This window comes from Brassica napus, chromosome C3 (assembly GCF_020379485.1).
Source record: "Brassica napus cultivar Da-Ae chromosome C3, Da-Ae, whole genome shotgun sequence".
NCBI lineage: Eukaryota > Viridiplantae > Streptophyta > Magnoliopsida > Brassicales > Brassicaceae > Brassica > Brassica napus.
Window position 1 is genome coordinate 24590831 of NC_063446.1, and position 24546 is coordinate 24615376.

At 33.9% G+C, this 24546-nt stretch overlaps 3 protein-coding genes and 1 long non-coding RNA gene across 5 annotated transcripts; 2 read left to right on the plus strand and 2 right to left on the minus strand.

Annotated features, from left to right (window-relative positions):
• The first annotated feature begins 308 nt into the window (after window positions 1-308).
• LOC106384195 lies at window positions 309-2841 on the plus strand. The gene is made up of 8 exons (XM_013824197.1): window positions 309-923; window positions 1001-1133; window positions 1280-1625; window positions 1708-1784; window positions 1953-1971; window positions 2044-2149; window positions 2227-2496; window positions 2587-2841. Exons 1-8 carry the CDS (start codon window positions 309-311, stop codon window positions 2839-2841), a joined length of 1821 nt encoding a protein of 606 aa, XP_013679651.1.
• An 11932-nt stretch (window positions 2842-14773) lies between these two features.
• Window positions 14774-17765, plus strand: LOC106388905 (U-box domain-containing protein 9-like). Of its 2 annotated transcripts, XM_048750153.1 has the most exons (3): window positions 14790-15225; window positions 15689-16782; window positions 17210-17765. In XM_048750153.1, the coding sequence occupies exons 1-2, from the start codon at window positions 14929-14931 to the stop codon at window positions 16757-16759; spliced, it is 1368 nt and encodes a 455-aa protein (XP_048606110.1). In that variant the 5' UTR covers window positions 14790-14928; the 3' UTR covers window positions 16760-16782; window positions 17210-17765. The 2 variants fall into 2 exon arrangements, with proteins under 2 accessions (XP_048606109.1, XP_048606110.1); XM_048750152.1 differs by lacking the exon at window positions 17210-17765 and having other exon boundaries at window positions 14774-15225; window positions 15689-16892.
• A 188-nt stretch (window positions 17766-17953) lies between these two features.
• On the minus strand, window positions 17954-19063 carry LOC125583359. Its single transcript, XR_007320389.1, has 2 exons — window positions 18109-19063; window positions 17954-18021 (listed from the first exon to the last, which is right to left on the minus strand). It is a non-coding gene; the product is annotated as an uncharacterized LOC125583359 (long non-coding RNA).
• A 1730-nt stretch (window positions 19064-20793) lies between these two features.
• LOC106385990 (E3 ubiquitin-protein ligase CHIP-like) lies at window positions 20794-23927 on the minus strand. Its single transcript, XM_048750154.1, has 4 exons — window positions 22944-23927; window positions 22688-22841; window positions 22486-22596; window positions 20794-22403 (listed from the first exon to the last, which is right to left on the minus strand). The coding sequence occupies exons 1-4, from the start codon at window positions 23036-23038 to the stop codon at window positions 22275-22277; spliced, it is 489 nt and encodes a 162-aa protein (XP_048606111.1). The 5' UTR covers window positions 23039-23927; the 3' UTR covers window positions 20794-22274.
• Window positions 23928-24546: the final 619 nt, after the last annotated feature.

Sequence of the window (24546 nt, forward strand, 5' to 3'; positions counted from 1 at the left end):
GTGAGGAGAAGAAAAGGATTCTTGTTAAGGTGCTTAGGTATTTTCTGATTAAAGACAGGTTCAGGAGAATGTTTAGATCAAAGCGGTTGGCAAAGGACTTGTGTTGGCACTCCACTAATGCTTCTGAAGATGGAACTATGCGTCATCCAGTAGATTCATTGAATTGGGCTCAGATAAACAACAAATGGCCAGAGTTCGCTGTTGAAGCAAGAAACCTAAGACTAGGTATTTCAACAGATGGCATGAATCCGTTCTCTATCTAGAACACGAAGCATAGCACATGGCATGTTCTATTAGTCAACTACAATATGGCTCTGACAAAGTGTATGAGGTCCGAGAACATCATGTTGACAATGTTGATACCTGGTCCAACCGCACCTAGCAACAACATTGATGTATATCTACAGCCATTGATAGAGGACTTGCATGATTTGTGGACAGAAGGTATGGAAGTTTATGATTTGTTTAAGAAGGAGAGTTTTGCACTTAGAGCTATGATGATGTGGAGTATCACCGATTATCCTGGTTTAGGCACATTAGCTGGGTGTAAATTGAAAGGGAAGCAACCGTGTAATGTTTGCGGGAATGGTACACCTCATAGGTGGCTAAAGTTTAGTCGCAAACATGTTTACATGGAGAACAGGAAGCGGCTCAGGCCTAGTCATCCTTATAGAAGAAGAAAAGGATGGTTTGACAATACAGTGGAGGTTGGTACTGCAAAGAGGATTCAGAGTGGCTGCGATATATTTGACAGTCTTAAGGACTTTAAAAACGATTTTGGGAAACCTTTACCTAAGAAGAGTAAGCGGAAAAGGATAGAAGGAGGTGAAGATGATGTTCTTTCAGCTGACGACTGTGAGGAAGATGATGATCTGTGGCGGTGGAAGAAAAAATCTATTTTCTTTGACTTACCTTATTGGAAGGTATGTTTTATTTTACAAGTTACAAATATTGTATTAGATTTCTGCAGATGCTAATGTTATATTCTGAAAAATTGCAGGATATGCTTGTGAGGCATAACATCGACGTCATGCACGTCAAGAAGAACGTGTCTGATGCGCTGTTGTCTATACTGATGCATAGTGCGAAATCTAAGGATGGACTGAAAGCAAGAAAGGATTTAGAAGAGATGGGTATTAGAAGCAACTTACATACACAAGCTAGGGGAAGAAAACTTACTTGCCTCCAGCTGCGTATTGGCTTTGAAAGGAAGAGAAAAGAAAGTTATGCCGAAGGTTATCAAGGTTCAGAGGCCCTGATGGATATTGTGCCAATATAGCTAAATGTGTCTCACTGGATCCTCCTTCTATTGGCGGCATGAAGTCACATGATCATCATGTTCTTATGCAGAATCTCTTACCAGTAGCGTTGAGAGGTTTACTTCCAAAAGGACCTCGGATAGCAGTGACTCGCATATGCAATTTCTTCAACAGACTCTGCCAACACATTCTTGATCCAGAGATGCTACTTGCACTAGAAACAGAGATTGTGGAGACAATGTGCCAGCTAGAGAGATTCTTCCCACCTGCATTATTTGATATCATGTTTCACCTTCCACTGCATCTGGCAAGAGAAGCACGCTTGGGTGGCCCTGTTCACTTCAGGTGGATGTACCCATTCGAGAGGTAATATTCTTGTTGTTTTCACTTACGGCTTCCAAGTAAAAAATAGTATTTATGTCAATAATTTTTTTATATTATTTTGTAGGTATATGAAGACACTTAAGGCATATGTGAAGAATTTTGCAAGACCTGAAGCTTGTATGGCCGAGGGATATCTTGCTGGTGAATGCCTCACATTTTGTATGGAGTTCTTGCAAAAATCAGTTCCAGTAGAAGAAGCAATTACAAGAAATGATGACTAGAAGGCCGTCCACTATAAAAAGCTACAGAAGTCATACTTACTGATAAGGAGAGATATAGCTCATCGGTACATCCTCATGAATATTGCAGTCTTGGATCCTTATGTTCAGTAAGTTACGATTCACTTTAATTTTGTAAGATTGATTGTTCAATAATTTACTAAAGTAATGGATGTTTACAGGATGCACTTAGAAGAACTACAAGCTACTAATGCAAAATGCGCAAGAAATGGAACTGTCTTATGGAAATGCCATACAGATAGGTTATCAAACTGGATAAAAGAGAAGGTATGATTTACTTATTTAAGTCTCATAACTTACGTTTACATAATCAACAATATTGATATGTGATTATTTACTGTTAGATCCCTAATAACCCAAAGAAGCATTCACAAAGGCACAGATGGCTTGCTTTTGGACCTAGAAATGTTGCACACACGTACAAGGGATTTATAATTAATGGACATCGTTACCAGACGGAAGATGTTAAGCGGAAGACTCAGAACAGTGGGGTTACAAATGAAGCATTCTCCATGTGCAGAGCTAGTGCCAAAGATGCGAACCAACAGGCAGACATGGTAGCATACTTTGGAGTCATTCAGGAGATCATATTGCTTGACTACCACAAGTTTGAGGTGCCTCTGTTTAAGTGTAGTTGGGCTCATAAAGGGAGATGAGTGAAAGAGGAAGACGGTTTCACACTGGTCAATCTCCATATGAACCAGTCATCATTTGTTAATGATCCTTACATTCTGCCTTCTCAAGCTAAACAAGTCTTCTACTCTAGAGAAGATGACAGCTCACCTTGGTATGTTGTTATGAGAGAACCACCTAGAGGATACCATGAGTTAGAGACTGGAGAGGAAGTTAGTTCTGCACCCGTAACAGTTGAGCATGAAGAAGATACTGGAGATCAAGCATCTGATGATGAGAGTTTTTGTGTTAGGAATGATTGTGAGGGTGTTTTTATATATGAGTAATGATAGTTTGTTGTTGTTTCAGGTAAGCTGGTACAATGACTTCCAAAGCTGTTACTGAGAAGGTGCGTTGCAGTAAGCGCCAAGCTGGCCTTGATGTTAGTCCACAAGTGTCTTTAACTGCGAAGAAACCTAAGAAGAATGGTCCAAAGGTTAATGCAGAATTACAGTCACCAGCTGAAGAAATGGAAGATGTCGAGCTTACCGGTTCTGAAGAAGTCGAACAAGATGCAGAACCAGAAGAAGAAGAAGATAAAGACGATGAGATTGAACCACCGGAGAAGAAGAAGATAAAGACGATGAGACTGAACCACTAGAAGAAGAAGAAGATAAAGAAGATGACACTGAACCACCAGTAGAAGAAGAAGGTAAAGATGATGAAACTCAACCTCCTTCAATAAACGGAGTCATCACTCCATCTGAGACACAGACTCAACAGTCAAATAACCAAGTGAAGAAGACAAGAGGTCCAACAAAAATGCGAAAAGTCGCAAAACATATAGAGGACAAGGTAGAGGTCGAGTTTAATGCTCTAGGAGAGCATGTTGGTCATGGATCAATGACATTGTCCTCCTTCCTTGGTCCTCTTGTCAGAGAGCATGTGTCTGTACTGTTAGATGACTGGAGACATCTAGAAGAGAAAACAAAAGATGCTTTGTGGGAGGAAATACAAGTGATTTTGTCAACTCTATCTTACAGTGAGATAAATGAATACGCATTGAATTTTGATATGTGTTGCAGGGAAGATTCAACTTGACAGAAGAATGGCAAAATGATGTAGTGTTCAAGCAGATGGGTTGTTTGTGGATCTAAATCTAGACTTTCTTCCATGGTTAGAGCTACAAAAAACAAGGCTCAACTACAGAAGATGAAACCCAGAAACATACAATCTGCTACATCTTGGAACAATTGGGTGAAAGGAAGATGTACTTCAGCTTTTCAGGTAATATCATATGTGTCTTACGTAGAATAAATTTGGGTATGTAAGTAGGATTAATTTGTAATTGTTCTTGGTTATCGGTAGGAACAAAGTGATAAGTACATGGAACTCAGGAAGGGTCAAATTCCTCATACCACTAGCCGTAAAGGCATGATTCGGCTTGCAGATGAGATGGTATGTTTTTCGTATTCAAACGCAAGATATGTGTTAATTAGAAACAAATCTCTTGACAAGATTTTAATTTAACTTGTAGAAAAAAAACACTTCAGATCCTAAGTAAGTAACTAGAACTAAGGTTTGGGTTGCTGGTCATACGCATTCTGATGGAAGACCAGTGCATGAAGAATTCGCAGATACCATAGTAAGATTAAATGTCAACAGTCATATTATGATGCCTTCTAAAGTTAATTTTACATATATTGTTGAATTTATGATTGTAGGAGAAGATAAAGAGAATTGACAGTGAAATGGACTCAAATTCAGCAGATAATATTGGTGAAGATGCTATCTCCCAGGTTCTAGGAAAATATAAACCAGGAAGAGTTAGGGGGATGAGACGAGGAGTTACTGCCACCAAGTTGGCATTCTTACATGCTAGAGATTTACATGTCCAGAAGCTTGAAGCTACTCAAGCAGATCTAATCAACAAGGTTGAAGATTTGCAAAATGTGGTTAAGGACTTAGCTGGTAAAAAGGTAACTCCTTATTGCTGTTGATAATTATAATAGATTTTGTCGTCTTTAAGATTTTAAAAGTTTTGTTTCCTTATTGGGTTAGAAAAAAGCGGATATGATTCTACTTCTGAGTTAAGCGATGTGAGCAAGGGAGGAATAAGGTGCCAGATACTGGATTGGATCTCGAATGATGATTTGGTTGTTGCTGAAGGAGAATTTTACTCTGATGAACCCACATATAAGATTGGTCGAATTCCACTGGGTCCTAATGCGGCTGTTGTTGTAGTGAAGTCTGTTTCAGTCGTAACAGCACCTATATGGAGACCAACTACAACTTGTGTATCGCTTAGTCAGGCTTTTGGAGTCAAAATTGCATGGCCATCTGAGAAGCTCATCTTGGACGATTCTATTGGCTTATCAAAAAAGAGTAACACCGACGGATCAGAGGTAAACATTATCCATTTTCCGTTCTTTGATAATAACTTTATATACTGATGAAATTCGTATATATACTATGCATGATTCAGGCTATAGCTGCATCTTTAGAGAAAGTTCAAATATTTGATTACTGGAAAATTGAAGAAGAGTTGATTGCTGAGGGTGTATTGTTGACTACTGAACCTAGTGAACTGGTCAACAAAATTCCCATGGGCCCGAATGCTGGAGTTCTTAGAGTGGAAATGGTTTTTAAGCCTGATGCATTTTTATGGAGACCAACGCCTGAAATGATAAAGATGGGTGATGCAGTACATGAGACAATTGCTTGGCCTCTAGATAAGCTAAAACTTCCTCAACCACGATCACCTGCTGGATCAAACAGGAAATCCAATCAGGTTTGTTTGTGAAATCTGAGAATTTAGATATTGTAATGTCGTCAAATTGGTAGGTTGTCGGTGATGATAATGTGATTAAATTGTTTGTCATTTTGGTTTTAGAGTGGTAGTCAAAGCATTGGTAGCAGCAACAAAGGTGGTAAACATAATTGCGCTCTCTTGGACTATCCTGGCTTAGGACAAAGGATTGCTTTAGGTCGGGTGTTCTCAACTGATCCAGCAGAGAAGATGCATTTCGTCCCTTTAGGTCCCAATGCTACGAAGGTCTGGGTAGAGGTTTCTGAGTTCGATGCGGCACGAATGTGGAGGCCAAACTCTGAAATCGAATATATAGGGGATGCAGTAGGAAGCACTGTGGCTTGGCCAAATGATAAGATAGTTTATATCTAAGACCCTTCTTTAGCTTTTGTGTGAAGTATGTAGTATGAAACTTATGTAGAGTTTGGATGTTTGTGGAATCTTTGAAGGTTAAATGGAATTTATTTTCTGTTTTAAAATTCAGTAATTCGAGCATATAAAAATAAGTAAATAAATATATATATATATATATATATATATATGAAAATGTAAAATAATAATATATAAAAATATAAATAATATATATAGCAAATTCGTAACTGCTATAGTAGTTTTAACCATAATAAGCGGAAAATGCTATTAATATAAACAGATATATAAAATATATAGCACCTATCTAACTGCTATAATAGTTTTAACCATAACAATAGGAAAACACTGTTAATAAAAGAAGTAATAGCATTAATGACTCGCTATTAAAACATATTTAATTGCAGAATAAAAAGCGCTATCTTAATGGACGAAAAGATAGCACCGCTAAATTCCGCTATGTAAAGTCTTTTACCTATTATGACGGACGATGATACATCGCTTCAAAAACCGCTATACTATCGTTATATAGCGTTTTTCGTCCGCTAATAAAACTCATTTTTCTTGTAGTGCATGCATACAAAAGTTACCTTACATATCGCATATGTATTTATTATATGTAAATTATATATCATATATATAACACAAATATAAACCCTAAAATATTTATAATCCAATTCGCTTAGGTGTGACCCTATAGGATCATATAATATTAGTAATGAATTCTCAATTCATAGATTATAAACGGTTTCTAGCAAAACATTATAACCACCTAATATTATATGACGGCCGCATCTCGACGTTACGACTTTACCAAGAGTAAGTACAAATGATTTTAGGACATTTCCAACAGTTAGAATTGGATATGTGGTTTCTTGTATAAAATGATTGAAGCTTACAAGAAGATATACAGTGGACCATAAAGTGAAGAAAGATAAGAATGGTGAATCTTGTAAGTCTCAACTATGGAAAATTAATTTCAAGATGCAGAAAAAGAGAGAGAGAGAGAGAGAGAGAGAGAGAGAGAGAGAGAGAGAGAGAGAGAGAGAGAGAGAGAGAGATAGAGAGAGAGAAGAGACTAATAATGTAAAAGATGACTGTGACAGTGGAACGAGAGATTCAGAGAGGAGGAGTTAATGTAACCAAACTACACATTTTTAACTTATTTAAATTAGAAGGGTTTTTTAGAGAATTCACAAGGAGAAAGTACTCTACATGCTGAAAGTATGTTTACCTGTAAATAGATAAGTGAGAAGTATGTCTAGATGTAATTTTTTCCTAGATATAGACATACTTTGGTCATGAGTCCTTACACTTTAACATACTTTATGCTGGTAGTGTACTTTGGACTAGCTTTTGTTTTTTTCTTGACAAAATTGTCCTTTCTTGGAAAAAGAAAGCATAGACAATCACATGATTCCATGATACATATTACTTTATCTAAAATAAAGTTAACAAGTATTACAATAACACGAGTGTTTTCTTTAAATTATATATGTATGCATAAACCATGTGTAAACAACATACATAATCATCACATGACTACGCGTATATCTAGATATTCTTAAATCACTTGCAACTGATTAATTGAATTAGCTGGATATATCAGATCAAACATAATTTTTTTGTTCATAAACAAACTAACAACGAACGTGTATATCTCTATAAACACATTGAAGCTATCTCAATTTATTTTCAGTATTATGCAAGTAGGCTCTGATACCACCGTTGGAATTCATACCGGTTTATAACAATTTATAAATCAACCTATGAATTCAATTTGCCTAGAATCTCATGTCAATACTAAAATAAACTTAGATCTTAGGGTCTCAAATATACCTGGAAGTTTTGCAGCGGAAAGACAAACAAACCAAGTCGAGATTTAGAGCACTCCAAACGTTGTGCCTCTATCGGTATCCACACGCATACGAACTGGATCGATACGGGATGCTAGTACCGTTGAGATCAAATCTCAAAGCCTTGACAAAATCTTTTTGTCTCTTTAGGGTTTTAGCCGTCACGTTTATTTTTGTGTGTTTTTGTACATCGCACAAAACGTCAACGGTATGACCTTATATAACGTGCATGAAACCTAATTCTAATCACATTTGAATTATGACTAAGCCCATTTGTATTAGTTAGCCCACGTGAAATCACTATTGCATACATGCATATATAAGTTACCTTACATATCGCATATGTATTTATTATATGTAAATTATATATCATATATATAACATAAATATAAACCCTAAAATATTTATAATCCAATTCGCTTAGGTGTGTGACCCTATAGGATCATATAATATTAGTAATGAATTCTCAATTCATAGATTATAAGCGGTTTCTAACAAAACATTATAATCACCTAATATTATATGACGGCCGCATCTCGACGTTACGACTTTACCAAGAATAAGTACAAATGATTTTAGGACATTCCCAACAGTTAGAATTGGATATGTGGTTTCTGGTATAAAATTAAAATTCACCGGCTAGATGATTGAAGCTTACAAGAAGATATACAGTGGACCATAAAGTGAAGAAATATAAGAATGGTGAATCTTGTAAGCTTCAACTATGGAGAAAATTAATTTCAAGATGCAGAAAAATAGAGAGAGAGAGAGAAAATAGACTAATAATGTAAAAGATGACTGTGACAGTGGAACGAGAGATTAAGATAGGAGGAGTGAATGTAACCAAACTACACATTTTTAACTTATTTAAATTAGAAGAGTTTTTTAGAGAATTCACAAGGAGAAAATACTTTAGATGCTGAAAGTATGTTTAGCTGTAAATAGATAAGTGAGAAGTATGTCTAGATGTATTTTTTTTTCTATATGAAAGCAAGTTAAACTTGTTTTTTCTTGGAACTTTCTTTGCATCTCCAAAATGTACACTTTTATTAGTTCTTTTTTGAGTTCTTAAATTTAGAATTGCTGTAAGTCAAATCTATGAGTTTCTGGTTAGAATAATGGTTTGGAATCCTACTCATTATTCTCAGAATCCCAAAATTTTCTTGAACGTTCAGAGATTTATTTTATAGTTATTGTAAACCCAAAAAAACACTGCTAACAGCAAAAAAGAAAAATGAACTAGGGAAGTAAAGGATTTGGCTAAAGCCTAGTGCGAGAGAAAATTTACTAAATTTAGTATAATCTTGTTGAGTGAAAAAAATATATCTAATAATTAATAACTACTATTTGACAAAAACATATCTATAAATATACTAATTTAAAATGTTTCTGGTACCTAAAATTTCTTTTGTTTTCACATACATGTCATGCGACTCATGCCACAAAATACGAGTATACGACCACTAACCCACGATGAGATCTATCGCTACTATTTAATTAATTATTTTTGTCGGCTATTAATTATTTAAACAAATTTGGTAAGAATGATTGGTTTTAATTATTTAATTGTATGATACAAAAATTAGGTAGATGATATCTAAAAAAATATTTAAAAATGTCGTGTGGCCTGGATGCGTTTAATTGGGCTGAAAGATGTAGCACCTCTAAAATAACCCATTTAAATCCACTTCCTAATAAGTTTTAATACTAGCCCAGGTTTCAAAGATTGGCCTTCTCATGATTAATTGTGACCCATTTTGTTGAATATTACTATCGTCCCTGGAATGAGCCGAACATTCGGTTTGCGTGTAGTCACCAGATTTCGGAGACTCAGGTTGTTGATTAGACATTTTTTCTCTTGAATACTTTGTCGTTGAGGGTCAGATTTTGGATCGTAGACATTCAATTGTATATAGAATAAATAATATCATTTGCTAACGAATGTATGTCTATCCAAACCTATGAACCAAGTTAAAGTTATTTAGGTCATTCATAAGAAACTTAGATTTTCATTTGAAAATATTGTAACGAATGAAGCGATAACGTAAAGGTTATATAGGTTGTTTGTAGAAAGAATAAGAAACAAAGAAAACACAGTGGGTACAACACCTACAAAAGAAACATGTGTCAAATGGGCCTCCTTTATGTATGTTCCACATAACATAATAATTCGACTATAGTATTTCTTTTCCTGTCAATTATTGGTCTTGTCTTTTATCTCACAACACTTTAATTGGTTTTCATGTACGTCCAATTCCCATTAATGATCTTCTATCTTGATGTATGCTTTCTTCTTCTTTTTCTGATGTAAGAAATAAAATAGACAAATGCGAATCTGACACTCAGAAAAAATAGTCTAAAAGATCTTCAGCTTTTGAAGTATACCATTAAAAATAAACATTGTTACAGTATTTTAATTGTGAATGCTTAATGTTAAAACCTTACCTTTTAATGAACATGCGAATATTAGATAACCCATCAATTTTTCGACGTCGGATTCCATATTTAAGAACAATAGTTAGGTTCATGCCCTCCCCAATCTTCGTAACCAATTAAAGTGTCACGTAGGATTTATTAAAAAAGACAATATAAATAAAAAAATAAATAATTGAAATAAAAAACAACACCGACATTAATTAACGCCGTCTAAAAACCTAAATTCTAAAACCATAAATCCTAAATCCGAAACACTAAACAATAAATCTCAATCCTAAAATCTAAATTCTAAATCTTAAACCTAAACTCTAAACAATAAACCTTAAATCCTTAAATCTAAACCCTAAACCCAAAACTCTAAACCATAAACCCTAAAATATAAACCTTAAATCCTAAACCCTCAATTCAAATCCTAAACTCTAAACCCAAAACTTCAAATTCTAAACCCTAAACTCTAAATCCTAAACCCTAAACCCAAACCTCTAAGCCGTAAACCCATCTGCTAGTTAATAAGATTAAGGTTTACGGTTTAGAGGTTTGGGTTTATGGTTTATGATTTAGGGTTTGGGTTTAAGATTTAAAGTTTTGGGTTTAGGGTTTAGGATTTGGGGTTTATAATTTAGGGTTTGGGTTTGAGATTTAAAGTTTTGGGTTTAGGGTTTAGGATTTAAGATTTAGAATTTAGATTTTAGGATTTAGGGTTTATGGTTTAGAGTTTTGTGTTTAGAGTTTTGGGTTTAGGGTTTATTGTGTAGAGTTTGGGTTTAGGGTTTAAGATTTTAGGATTGGGGTTTATGGTTTAATGTTTAGGATTTAAGGTTTATGGTTTTAGAGTTTAGGTTTTTAGAATTTAGAATTTTGCAGACGGCATTAATTAACGTCGGTGTTGTTTTTTAATCAGCTATTTAATTTTTTATTTTTATTGCTTTTTTTAACTATTTATACATGGTATTTTGGTTGGTTATGAAGAGTGCGGTGAATTTAACTATTTACCGTTGGGATGAACCTAAGTATCGTTCCATATTTAACATCTAATCAAACTTTAAATCTCGCTTTTAAGTACACAACTTCGACACGGACTTTTCCAATAAATCCTTCGATCATTATGAACTTTTTTTTTTTTGTAATTCTGAATCAAAGCACACAAAGATTCATAAACTTCTTTTTTGATTGGTTTACAAAAAGATTCCATTGCTTTGTTATCAAACATTTGGAAATTATTCTAGATAAGACTTAAGAACGTTGTTAACAAATAAAAACAAAGATAATAATGTCAGAAAGCAAAGGTGTCTCGTCTACCAAGCATGAAAAAATAATAGTACGAAGATGATCAGTGGGGAGGATTGGATATGGACACGTGGGCTAACTGCTGATTTAAGACCAAAGCAGTCCAACTAGGCACTTGTAAGATTCTCTGTGTTTGCAGATGAGTGGTCCCTACTTGTCTGAACTACGCAGAACAACTTCAGTTTTGAACCTTTCTTAAGTTTTCTTTTGTTAAAAAAAAAAAAAAGGTTAAAATGCAAACCAATCGCGGACCGTTCCGAATCAGTGGGATCCACGAACAGTGTAAGAAACTCACTAAAATCGGTTTTTAATTATTAGTTTTTGTAACCGATCTTTTAAGGTTTTATGGAGGCTCACGCACTAAGAACCTCACTAAAGACCCCGAATAAACATGCTCTAAGAGCATGATTATTGAGAGGTTCTTAAGGTGGGGTTCTTAGCGGAATATAAGAACCCGTCTCTTAATTTTTAACTAAAAAAATTAAGAAACGTCTCTTAAAACTCTTATTTAAGAGCCGGTTCTTAGTTTTTTAGTTAAAAATTAAGAATCGGGTTCTTATATTCCGCTAAAAACTTCCCCTTAAAAATTCTCCAATGATCATGCTTTAATACTACGATTCTAACCCGGATTCTTTGCATGGAAGTCAATCACGACCTTCCTTGACCTTCCTTTCCAGTGGTTATCAATAGGTTAGCTAAACCGATTGTTAAGTGAATATAATAATGTTTCCTAATTCGACTGTAAAGATTTTACAAATAATAATTGTAGACAAACATACTAACATATAGATCTTGACATTGGTGTCACCTTGTTACGTAAAAGAATGTTATAGAAGGTGAAAAATGAATCTTGAGAAAGAAGTTAATTTCAAGGCCTAACCTTTCTTAGTCAATATTCTAAATTCATATAATCACGTGATAAAGCTACAACTACAATCAAACTTATTTATTTTCAATTTTCATATTGTACAAAAAAAATGTTGAGATAATAATATTCAGACAAAAAAAAAGTTTGATAATAGAAAAAAAAATAGTGAGACCCATCTCAACATTTTTTTTGTACAATATTAATAGAAAAAAAAAGTGTTGAAAGACCGCAGGGGTACGAATGTCAAATAAGTAATAGAGTGAAGAGATATGAAAGAGTACAATATAGAATCCACGCGGAAACACAGCTGTTCCCTTGTTGCCATGTTGGATGGGTCTCACTACTTGACTCTGCGTACTCCCAAATGCTAAACTCTTCGTCTCATCGACATCCTCCAAAACGTCTTAGCCGCCTTTACGGTCTGTCCACTCTATTTCTCAGTACATTAATTCTACGTTGATGACACAGTTTACACTCCCATCTTTGTATGTTCTAAAATATTGCGGGTTAAAACCAATTCACGATGATTACTATATAATGAGAGACTAAAGTTAACTTGAACATTCTTACAAGATTAAGCTTCTCCATAAAAGAGACGATATGGAAATCTTTTCAATTGCTTATTATCTTTGTTGACTACTATTTCCTTGATCCACTTCTGACTAAGAAATATTTAACCTACTTTCAATCACTTCTCGTGATTACAAATATATAGAACGTAGTGATTAAAGTTTTTTTTTTTGACTGATCGTAGTGATTAAAGTTTGAACCTCTACAAAGTTAGTTTTAGATATTAGAATTTAAAGAATAATCTTTAGTGTCAAAAGAAATCCGATTCCAATGTACAAAATTAAGAATCGATCTCTTTTACTCTTTATATACCATTAAACCTCCACACCTTTAATAGCTCTCTAAAATTTTGAATGAATGAGAATAAACATCCGAATCCTCACATAATTAATCATGTAAATAATCATAATTTTGATTCATGATCTCCACGTTAGGTCTTCTTAACGACATGGCTTGATACTTCTGTTCTGTCGAATAAATAATCAAAACAGCTGTTTGATTAGAAGTTTAGAAATACAAATAACGTGTGTAATAATTCTATGAGTTCACGAGAGACTATTCGTGTCGGCTGCAGTTTGACACCTTCGCGAAGTAGGTCATACGTGCTTCATTATTATTACAAATTTTAAACTCATCTACATTTATATCCTTCCAGTTTCAAATTTAAAATTGTTCAACATTTTTCATCCAAATTAATAAATTAACTAGATTTTGACCCGCGCTTAGAAAATGCGGATTTATTTTTGAAATTAAATATTTTTTATATAATTTCTATATAAGATAATGTATAGGTTTGGATAAATTTACTCGGGTGCCATAAACCGTATCAAACTGAAAAAACAAACAAAATTAAGCTGAATTTAATAAATAACTGAGCATATCTTACATTTTTGGAACCGAAGAATAAAAACCAAACTGAGAACCAAATGAGTACTTCAATTTTTAAAATACAAATTATATACCTACAAATATTAATTATATTTAATTTCTAAATAATCAAAATATCTTAAAAATACTATTTATAAACCAAAAAGTATGCAAAAAAAAAATTAATGACTCGAATATTTTTATTCAAATAATTAATAGTTAATTATTTATCCTATATTTTTTTCCAAACAACCTAAACTATTCGATTTAAAGAGCAATATATTTTACATTTGTGAAAATTCAATAAAACGTATCATATGCATTGTTAGAATTTGTAAAGTAAATAAACATGTTTTATTTAAACCAGTTTTTTTTACTAATTCCATTTAAATCTCCAATCCGTTTAGACCCATTTGATATTTTTTTATGATAAGATTAATAATTTAGTTCATATGTAAGAATGTAAGATAGATGACAAAAAAGAATGTAAAATCAAATCTTAATAATTGATTGCATGTAATTAATTAAACATAACTAAACTATTGAAAATTTTATATTCTAGAAGATTCTCCATTGCAACTTATATTAAACATAACTAAACCAGAGGATTCTCCATCTCAATTCACGTAAAAATGAAAAAAAAAATTTGTTATACACCATAAGATTCTCCATTACAACCTATATTAAAAATAACCAAACCATTGAAAATTTTATACTCTTAATGAAACTATACGTGGTAATGATCACGTCATGGGTAAACATGTTTGAATAATCTGTCATATTTTCATGGAGATTTATTATTAGAGTAATTATATAATAGATTATGGAAGAATAATAAATGAGTTCATTTAAATTAGAGAAAATTATGTAAAGTATTTATATAGTTAGAGTAATATAAGGTAAAACCACAAAATAATTAATTGGTCCAACAATCTTGTTTAATTAGATTTTTTTAAAATTATTTCCTTTTTAATAGTATAGATTTATTTAATTATTAGAATTTAAAACTATTTTTGTATTTATTAATTCGGTTAGAATTAAAAGATATAAATGAATAGAAAAAACTGCATTTAAAATCATAAAACAACACTTAATTTATAAATACACCTACTATTTAGTTTTAAACTGGATAGAATAATTATTAATAATTACAACTGAATAATGACGTGGCTATTTCGGTGGCCATAGCGGCGCTACACTTGCTTCTTCCCCCTCTCTCCTCATATTTATTATTATTACTCTCTCTTGTCACAGAGAAGAGAAGAGAAGAGACCAATAAAAAAAAGATTTAATGAGAGATATTAATTCAAAAGATTCGGCAACATAATCCTCGAGAAGGGTTTGGTGAGAACCGGCGGTGGATCCGACGGAGATGGCAAAGACCGGATTTTTCGATTCGGATCCGACGGCGATTGCTAAAGCTAAAGAACTGAAGCTCGAGATGAAGAAACTTCTGAGTAACATCGAGGAAGAGGATGGTTTGAGCGTTCAGAGAATCGATCAGTTACAGGAGACTCTGTCTGCGTTTAGACAAGCGACGGCGATGAGGAAGATGGAGAAATCTTCTTCTTTAGAGATGCTCGAGACGGCGGTGTCTTTTCCTGACGAGTTTCGTTGTCCTCTCTCCAACGAGCTCATGCGTGATCCTGTCGTCTTGGCTTCTGGTCAGGTCAGTGACGTCACATTCTGGATTTTGATTGGCTTGAAAACTGTTTATCTGATCCGACGTCGTTTAAGGTCTCATGAATCTCAAAGTCATTCTTTAAAAAAAAAAGAATCTCAAAGTCACTAATTTGTTTGACAATATGTTTAAAAATCGCTAGGAACTAGTTAGTTGCTTTATATAGTTGTTTTATATCGATTCTTTTTTTTAAAAAAATTCTACAGAAAAATCGTTACATTATTCATTTAGGTTCGATTTACCTTTATATAGTTGTTTTATATCTATTAAAAAAAATCTCTAGAGAAAAATCGTTTCATTATTTAGCAACAAAATAAAATAAATCGTTTCATTATTCATTTTGGTCCGATTTACCTAGGCGCCGATTAGACCGATTTTTAGAGTATTTATAATATGTATAGAAATTGAATATAAATGATTATATGAATTGAAAGTTTACATTTTTTTGTAGACATACGACAAGTTATTCATCCAGAGATGGTTGAGTTCAGGCAACAGAACATGTCCCAAGACAGAACAAGTTCTGCCTCACACTGCTTTAACTCCCAATGTCTTAATCCGCGATATGATCTCTAAATGGTGTAAGACGGTTGGGTTAGAGACTACGAATCTATACGAGTCCAAGAAAGCTGTCACTAGATCAGATCGTGAGGTTTTCAATTCTCTACTCTGTAAAGTCTCTTCTTCAAATATTCAAGATCAAAGATCAGCTGCAAAGGAGTTAAGACTTTTGACCAAGAAAGGAACCGAGTTTCGAGCTCTGTTCGGTGAATCTTCTGAAGGAATCACCCGTTTAGTGAGTCCGTTGCTGTTGAACCGAGATGAGGATCTTGAAGAAGATGTGATCACAACGTTGCTGAACATATCCATACACGATGACAGCAACAAGAAGCTCGTCTGCGAAAACCCTAACGTGATTCCTCTCCTGATCGATGCGTTAACGCGTGGAACCGTAGCCACGAGAAGCAATGCAGCTGCAGCGATCTTCACTCTCTCTGCTCTCGATTCGAACAAAGCGCTCATAGGGAAATCTGGAATCTTGAAACCGCTTATCGATCTTTTAGAAGAAGGGAATCCATTAGCTATCAAAGACGCAGCCGCAGCGATCTTCACTCTCTGTATTGCACACGAGAACAGGAGCAGAGCTGTGAAGGACGGAGCTGTTAGGGTTTTAGGTAAGAAAATCTCTGAAGGGTTGTATGTGGATGAGCTTTTAGCTTTATTAGCAATGCTTGTTACTCACTGGAAGGCTGTGGAGGAGCTTGGCGAGCTCGGTGGGGTGTCTTGGTTGCTGGAGATAACCAGAGAGAGTGAGTGCAAGAGAAACAAAGAGAACGCGATTGTGATACTGCATACTATATGTTTCAGTGACAGGACAATGTGGAAGGAGATCAGAGAAGAGGAGAGTAGTCATGGAACGATAACAAGGCTTGCGCGTGAAGGAACGTCTAGGGCACAGAGGAAAGCAAATGGGATCTTGGATAGGCTGAGGAAAGCTATGAATCTTACTCACACAGCCTGAGATAATGCCCTAAAATCAGCAATGTAAATTATCTAAATCTATATATGCTCTTTTGTTTTTTTATTTGGCTTTCATAATTTTTGTAAATTATTTCATATCTTTAGGATCTGAATAATATTATATGGGTTTCGTATATGATGAGGTTGTAAGTAGAAACCTGTGTGAATAGTTCTTTGTTTGATGTTCCAATAAAATAAGAGACAGTTACACAAGAAGACACATTGTGTGTTTGTTTCTCGGTGGAAGACACAATGTGAATTTGGCACACATTCCTTCCACTTTATCCCGCCAGCTGTCCTTTATTGTCCAGAACTACCCTTGGTTATTGTAAAGATAGTGTTAGCTTTTTAGAAGTCTTGTTTCTTTCTTTGTAACTATATTACAGTTCAGTTGTAATAAATGTAAAGGTATATTGGATACAGCTAATGGGTTTTATGTTGGATGGTGCAGTCGTGGATGGAAGATATGTGAACGTGTGGACGAGGCTTCATGGACAAATTTTCGTGGACGAGGTTTTTAATCTTACAAGAGTTTCGTAGACTAGATTTCATGGACGAAGTCTTGTGGATGGTTTTAGTGGATTATAAGTTCATCATTTTCATAAAAAGATGATCAAACTTTTCTTTCATATATAATAAATTTAAGTGGACACACTATCGTGGACAATATATTGTGGACACTGCAATTTGAAAGAATGTATTGTGACGGTGCAATTCGAAAGAATGAGTGATGGACGGTGTTAGTTATGGATGGTGCGTATGTGGAAGTGTATGTGCAATTTGAAAGAATGAGTTATGGATGGTGCTAGTTATGGATGGTGTGTATGTGGAAGTGTATGTTGGTTCATATAGATAATGACCATGATCTACTAAAACAACTAACCATTTAAAACAATAACATTGAAAAGAAAGACACACTGATTAGTTCCTTTAAAAGAGAAAAACAACAAATAATCATTTAGGACAACATGCTCAAAACAATTTAACACTGATGAAGTAGTTCTTGATACAACAAAACATATATTGATGAAGTTTTTCCTAGTCTAGGTGTGTGTGTGGATAAGAGAGGTGTGGACTGCGAAGTTGGAGATAGACGAGTTGTGGACAGGGGATGTGTGTACGTGGATGCCTTCGACAAAGGCGTGGACAGGAAGATTGTGGGAGACAGATCTGTGGAGTTGAGCAGCATATTGAATATTGTGAACTGTCCCAGACTTTTGTATAGTGCCAATTAGATACCAAACATGGAAGCTACCAACTTAACTTCAAATGTAACATTGGTTTCAATAGTTAATGGATACAACATAGGCCAATCAAGCACATGAAAGAACAGAGTAATAAAAGTAATACCTTGGAAGTGAACTCCATAGTTCATGTCTGAACAACATTAGCAACAGATGCAACAACAAGAGACTATCTTCCAAACCCTTATTTGCTTACAAACAGGGAGAAGTCACACTTAACTCAAAATATACCACCGTTTAGATAATAGTTACCTCACACACATAGTTAAGTCATATCCAAAAATTGATATACAAGAGAGATGCAGATATGAGATTGGTGGGTAAGAGAACGATGGGGAGGATATGGATGGATACGAGCTTGGTGGACATGAAATTCATGGACGACAGCTTTATGGATAGCCCATTTGTGGACAAGGAAATTGTTGGACATGAAAAGCATGGGCGACATGTGAATCAAATGTTGCAGGAGAGACATAGGCTTCTATGTATGCTTAAGAAGAAAATCAAATTTTTATCTATTTCTTATCTTCTTGTATATCAATTAGAAACAAGTATGAAAGAGGGAAAAAAATATGTATATGAAATTCTCATAGTTCAGTTAAAAGCAAACCTTGGATATATTCGGTAAAGATCTGGAATTTCCCAATCTGAGATTTCATAATAGATTTTCCTTAGCCTCAATCTGAGGTTTCCATGATTTCCAGATTTAAAACAGTAAGTAGTGAAAGATAAAGCGACAAACAGAAATTAGTGATTTAGAATTATAAAAAAATCTACAAATTTTGTGAAGAAGAAGAAGCTTTAGAAGGATACGAAAGATGAGAGATGAAGATGACGATAGATTGAGGCAAGATTGAGTTTAGGGAATTAAGAAATATGAAACCAAAAGGTGAAAGTTGAATGGAATTAATTATAGAGAATATTGAAAAGAATTTTGACAAATGTTACCGACACCTTCTCTCTAGTTGAAGGGCAATTCAGACAAATGAGCATAAGAAAGTGCTCTCTTGACCCAATGTGTCTTTATGTGTAATTGATAACTCATAATGTGTCTTGGAAGGTAAATGTTTCGATTAATGTTGGCTTTTATTAAGCAGTGAATGCCTTGGTCAGCAAGTAAACTGTCTAGCTTTGGTATGAATACAAAATAATTAAAATATATTAGAAAGGCTGTCATGTCGTGTTCTTCACATCACACGGAACTACAAAACAAATCAATCTTATTCCACTCTCTGTGGAAAAAGAGCTTATTATAAGTTTTATTATTTATGATGTAATGTTATAGGTAATTTTGGGAGTTATAGGTAATTTAATAAGAAATTTTATAATTTTTTTACCAATAGACTTATATCAATGTGAATTATTTCTTAAATTTTAGAAGACATAAGCCAATATTTCATTTTTCTATGCTAGAAACGTCTTTGATGTTATGTGTGATCCTGTCTTGCCATATGTCACTCTTTATAAGAAAATACTGTCATTTTCAAAACTATTTATAAATAAGTTACATTTCACTATAGTTTACACAAGAAATATAGTTTATATTATGAGAATTCGGCCAAAAAACTCCTCAACTTTGCACGAATTGCCAAAAAAAACATAAACTTTTGGGCTGACCAAAAAAACACCAAACTTTCATTGACTTTAAAATTAATTAACAATATTTTCGCTGACTTGCCAATTTAGCACGCCGTCAACAAATTTAACAGAAATATTTGACGTCGTTTATTGTTGGCGATAGGTGAAACGACGTCGTTTTCGTTTTACATGATTTGAAATTAAAAATATGTAGACCCATGGATTCGAACCCAGGTTGGTTGGTCAAATGGCAAGGTATTTTACAACTGGGCTACTGACACTTTCAATGTATTTACTAACATGTTTACTTTTATTTGGTACATATTAAATATAAAAAATTCTCTAAAAACTTAATAAAATCTTTAAAATTCCAAAAAAAATTTTAAAAATAAAAAAGATTTTTATAAAATTAATTTACAAATTAAAATTAAAAATAAAATTTTATTTTTCTTTTAAAAAAATAAAAACTCTTCCAAAATTTTCTAAAAACTTAAAAAGATCTTTAAAATTCCAAAAAATTGAAAAACTAAAGAAATTTTTTATAAAATTAATTTTGAAATTAAAATAGAATTTTTTTATAAAATTAATTTTGAAATTAAAATAGAAAATAAAATTTTATTTTTTCTTTTCAAAAAAACACGAACTTTTCACGAATTGAAAAGAAAAAATAAAATTTTATTTTCTATTTTAATTTCAAATTAATTTTATAAAAAAGATTTTTATTTTTTAAAAAGAAAAATAAAATTTATTTTAAATTTTAATTTCTAAATTAATTTTATAAAAATATTCTTTATTTTTTTAATTTTTTTTGGAATTTTAAAGATCTTATTAAGTTTTTAGAGAATTTTTTATATTTAATATGTACCAAATAAAAGTAAACATGTTAGTAAGTACATTGAAAGTGCCAGTAGCCCAGTGGTAAAATACCTTGCCATTTGACCGACCAACCAACCTGGGTTCGAATCCAGGAGGCTACATATTTTTAATTTCAAATCATGTAAAACGACGTCGTTTCATGTCATTTGAAAACGACGTCGTTTATTGTTGACGGCATGCTAAATTGGCAAGTCAGCGAAAATATTGCTACTTAATTCTAAAGTCAATGAAAGTTTGGTGTTTTTTTGGTCAGCCCAAAAGTTCATGTTTCTTTTGGCAATTCGTGCAAAGTTGAGGTTTTTTTTGGCCGAATTCTCTTTATATTATAGAGAAGACGATTTTGTAATATTATTCTGAATTATATGAGAAATACTTGTGAATGTACTTTAAAAGGTTTGATTTGTTTGCCATACACGGCAAGATAAGACTTCTAAAGTAATGATAAAAATCACATGTGCTTCGTTTGTTAGATTGCTTGGAAGTTAGGATTAAATCACGGAGTTGACACTACTCGTGATTGGTAATAATTACGGGTTGATAGATCGGGAAAGATGGAGAAAAATGGGAATATTTATAGACAGAAGATAGAATATGGAATCGTCCTAAAAACCACACTCTTCGGTGTTTGTTTCTTCACCCAACTTTCACAAGAAAAGCAAAGTAAAGAAAGAATTTGATTCTTCCAACTTCTTATCCACAAGAAGTCATTTTTACCATAAAAATAGATTTTTTTTCTACGGACAAAAGCCGACGAAGCATAATAGTCCACAATGGTCGGTTTACACTTTTGCGTGCCCCCAATGGAATCATATATACAAGGAAAATAGCTTTCTTTGTATTAAAGTTCCCCCCACCCCAAGATATCCGCCTTGTTATTAGGCAAAATTTTAGAGGTCCCATTCACTACTTTGAAATGCAATGTTCCCATCCTTCATTTAATTAAGTTGCCTGAGAACAAGCAATTGTGGAAACTCTTTTAGTCTAATGGTTTAACTATAGAGTCAGTATAAAAAAACCCATACTCCTTCTCTTTTATATTAAGTGTTTTTTAGAGAAAATTTTTCGTTGGAAAATAAGTGTCATTTCAGCATTGATATCAATGCATAATTTATTGATTTTATTTTTCAGTTTATTTTTTTATTGGTTGAAATATGGTTAGGTGTATGAGTAATGATGATTTTATATAGAAAATATGCAAAATTAAATATTTTCTTAATATGTATGCACAAATCTAAAGTGACACTCAATATGAAACAAGAGGAGTACAAAGTATGGTAACTTATACAACACACTCAAAAAATTCTACATTTTTCGGGAGCTATTCTAACATTTAATTGTCTGTCATAAACTATCCATTTTAAATTTAATCATGAATTTTTTGTGTATCTAAAATAAGTAAGTTAACCAAAATTAAATATATAAATTTTGAAATTATAAATTTAAATGGCTTAAGTGAAAGTTTATGCCTTTGGATTTTTTTTGCATGAATTCAAAGTTTCTTTTTTAAGCTGTACCTTATTTGTAACCATAAATTTGTGGAGCTAAATCCATACTTGTTGGCTGGGAAAGAAATAAGATTACAACTGGTCGAATTATTGATTTCTTTGAATTAATTAATAAACTTAATCACCTTTTTCTCCCACGAGTATGAGACTGAAGTCTTTGTGTGTGTGTTAGAACTAAACAGAATACAGTGGCAAGTAGAACCAAACACACACGAAACTAAATAAACGCACTGGTCTGCTTTGTTCATTCACTGACTAGTTAAACTCAATCTCTTTTCCGCTTCATTGTGTGTATGTTAAGCCCTCATTTGAATCAGGAATCCACTTTGTAAACCCAGACGTGTTTCTCTAGATAAGATGCCACTGCCTCTTTGATAGCCAGATTTGGAACCAGTTTTGATGGGTCCAGTTTCTCACGCGTTATACGATCAAACTTCCCCACCTAGCAAGAAGATTTAAATGACCAAGCCTTAACAAAAAAATATTTAAAAGAAAAAAATATAGAGAGAGTGATCAATGCTAACCTTGTTAATATGTTCACGGATAGCTGCTCTTTCATATGTAACCCCACTTGGAGATATCACAGGATCCCTGAATATCTCAAGAGTAATATTGCAACACAAGTAATCTGGCACCTGAAAAAAAAAACAAACAGAATGGTTTTAACATTAGATTTGAACCGAAGAAGGGCTGTTACAAAAAGCTTTTGAAGAAACGTTAATGCACCTCGGTTGGTTTATCATCTTTTGCAGCTTTCTCAAACACTTGATTAAGAGCTTTCAATCGCTCAGTATGGGAAGAATAGGCTTCTTCTGACGACTCTTTTGTTCGAGACATGTCTAGAGCACGTTGTTGATTAAGGGCAGCGTCACATGTTTCCCTGAGGTGAAAATGAACAGTTCCATAAAGACACAGTGAAGCATAGTTCTAGGTAATATGTTTTGCGGAGGATTAAGAGAAGAGGGAAAGAGACAGAACCTACTTCAAACTATTCAATTCCCAAGAGCGCCTAGCAGAAGCCAATTCCCACTCCATGTATTTTGCTTTAGCAAGCTCTTCCCATATTTCTTCTACCATGTATCCTGTTGGATTTGTGCCTCTTCCAAGATCTAAAGCCTATACGAAACGTAGCCACATGAAGGTATCAAAACTATTATTCTGTAGAAGACTGGTAGTTGATGATATCAACAACTTAACCCATCCATCTTGATCAAAAAAAAGTATCCACCGAATACAACTTTCAAAAAAAAAAAAAAAAGGATACTCAAGCGATCCCTCTACACTACTTAGGTCTCAAGGTTATGGTGTAAGAAAATGAAGTCAACGAATACATTGTAAAGATAAAGACAGGACCCAATTACCTTTTTGCAATGCTTTAACTCCATCAGCATAATCTTTCCTCTGCAATAATGCAAGTCCTAGCATGTAGTGGGCCTGCCACAGAACACAAGTGTAAAACCTCCATATGAAGTATGAGAAAGGATCAAACAATGCCAAGAATAGAAAAAGACCAAAAGCAAATAAAAGTTGGTTGGTTTCACATATAGATACAGCCATAAGAATTAAACCTTGACTGAGTTGTGGTCAAGCTGAACAGCTTTGCGACAATCCTCTTCAACCCTAGTCCAATCCTTGAATTTGATGCAAGCCACCATCATGCAACAAACAAGGCAAACATAAACAACAAGATGAAGAATAAACAATCTACGCATGCATAAATTAACCATGCATACTTTCGCTTCATGTGGCAAAGAGCTCGATTAGTCCAGTAGACAGGAACCTTTGGTGACAAAGTTATCGCCTTTACAAATCACACCAACACTACAAGAAAACAGCGTTATTCTGACGGACATTCCGACGGAAAATGAAATCCTCGGAATATTCCGAGGAATTTCCGAGTAAATTCCGAGGGAACACAAAATTGGGTTTCCTCGGAATTTCCTCGGAATATACCGACGGAATTCCGAGGAAATATCAATCCGTCGGAATATTCCGAGGAAATTCCGAGGAAAAATGGGTTCCTCGGAAAAAACCGATGAATTCCGAAGAAATATTATAGCCGTTGGAGAGCCGTTGGGAGATTTTACAAAATTCCGAGGAAATTCCGACGAACTAGCCTTTTCCGTCGGAATTCCGTCGGAATTTCCTCGGTCTGTCGGCATGATTTAAACTATAAATACAAGCACTCCTCTTCCTCTTCATTCACTCCATATCTTCATCCTCCCTCTTACTCTATTTACACACGAATTTGATTCATAAAAATATGTCTTCTTCAAATTATTTTCGTTCTTGGATCGATCGACCTCATTTGGATCCGAACACGAGATTGCTTACGGAAGAATACCAGCGAGGTATAACCGAATTCATGGGGTTAGTTCACCGACAACCGGAAGAAAAAACAGGTATGTTAAGATGTCCTTGCTCTAATTGTAAAAATAGAAAGGTTATTAAAGAGTGGGATGTTTGGACTCATCTATATTTGAGTGGGTTTACACGAAGTTACAAAATTTGGTATCATCATGGGGAAACTGATTATGAACATGGTAGTACTAGCGAACCTCAGCCAGCGGTTAGATTAGAAGAAC

Coding starts and splice junctions, on each gene's coding strand:
- LOC106388905 (XM_048750152.1), top strand. CDS start 14,929: ATGGCAAAGACCGGATTTTTCGATTCGGATCCGACGGCGATTGCTAAA. Junction 15,226..15,688: donor TCGTCTTGGCTTCTGGTCAG/GTCAGTGACGTC, acceptor ATTTTTTTGTAG/ACATACGACAAGTTATTCAT.
- LOC106385990 (XM_048750154.1), bottom strand. CDS start 23,038: ATGGTAGAAGAAATATGGGAAGAGCTTGCTAAAGCAAAATACATGGAG. Junction 22,597..22,687: donor AAGATGATAAACCAACCGAG/GTGCATTAACGT, acceptor TTTTTTTTTCAG/GTGCCAGATTACTTGTGTTG. Junction 22,404..22,485: donor TCCGTGAACATATTAACAAG/GTTAGCATTGAT, acceptor TCTTCTTGCTAG/GTGGGGAAGTTTGATCGTAT.
- LOC106384195 (XM_013824197.1), top strand. CDS start 309: ATGGCTCTGACAAAGTGTATGAGGTCCGAGAACATCATGTTGACAATG. Junction 924..1,000: donor TTGACTTACCTTATTGGAAG/GTATGTTTTATT, acceptor GAAAAATTGCAG/GATATGCTTGTGAGGCATAA. Junction 1,626..1,707: donor TGGATGTACCCATTCGAGAG/GTAATATTCTTG, acceptor ATTATTTTGTAG/GTATATGAAGACACTTAAGG.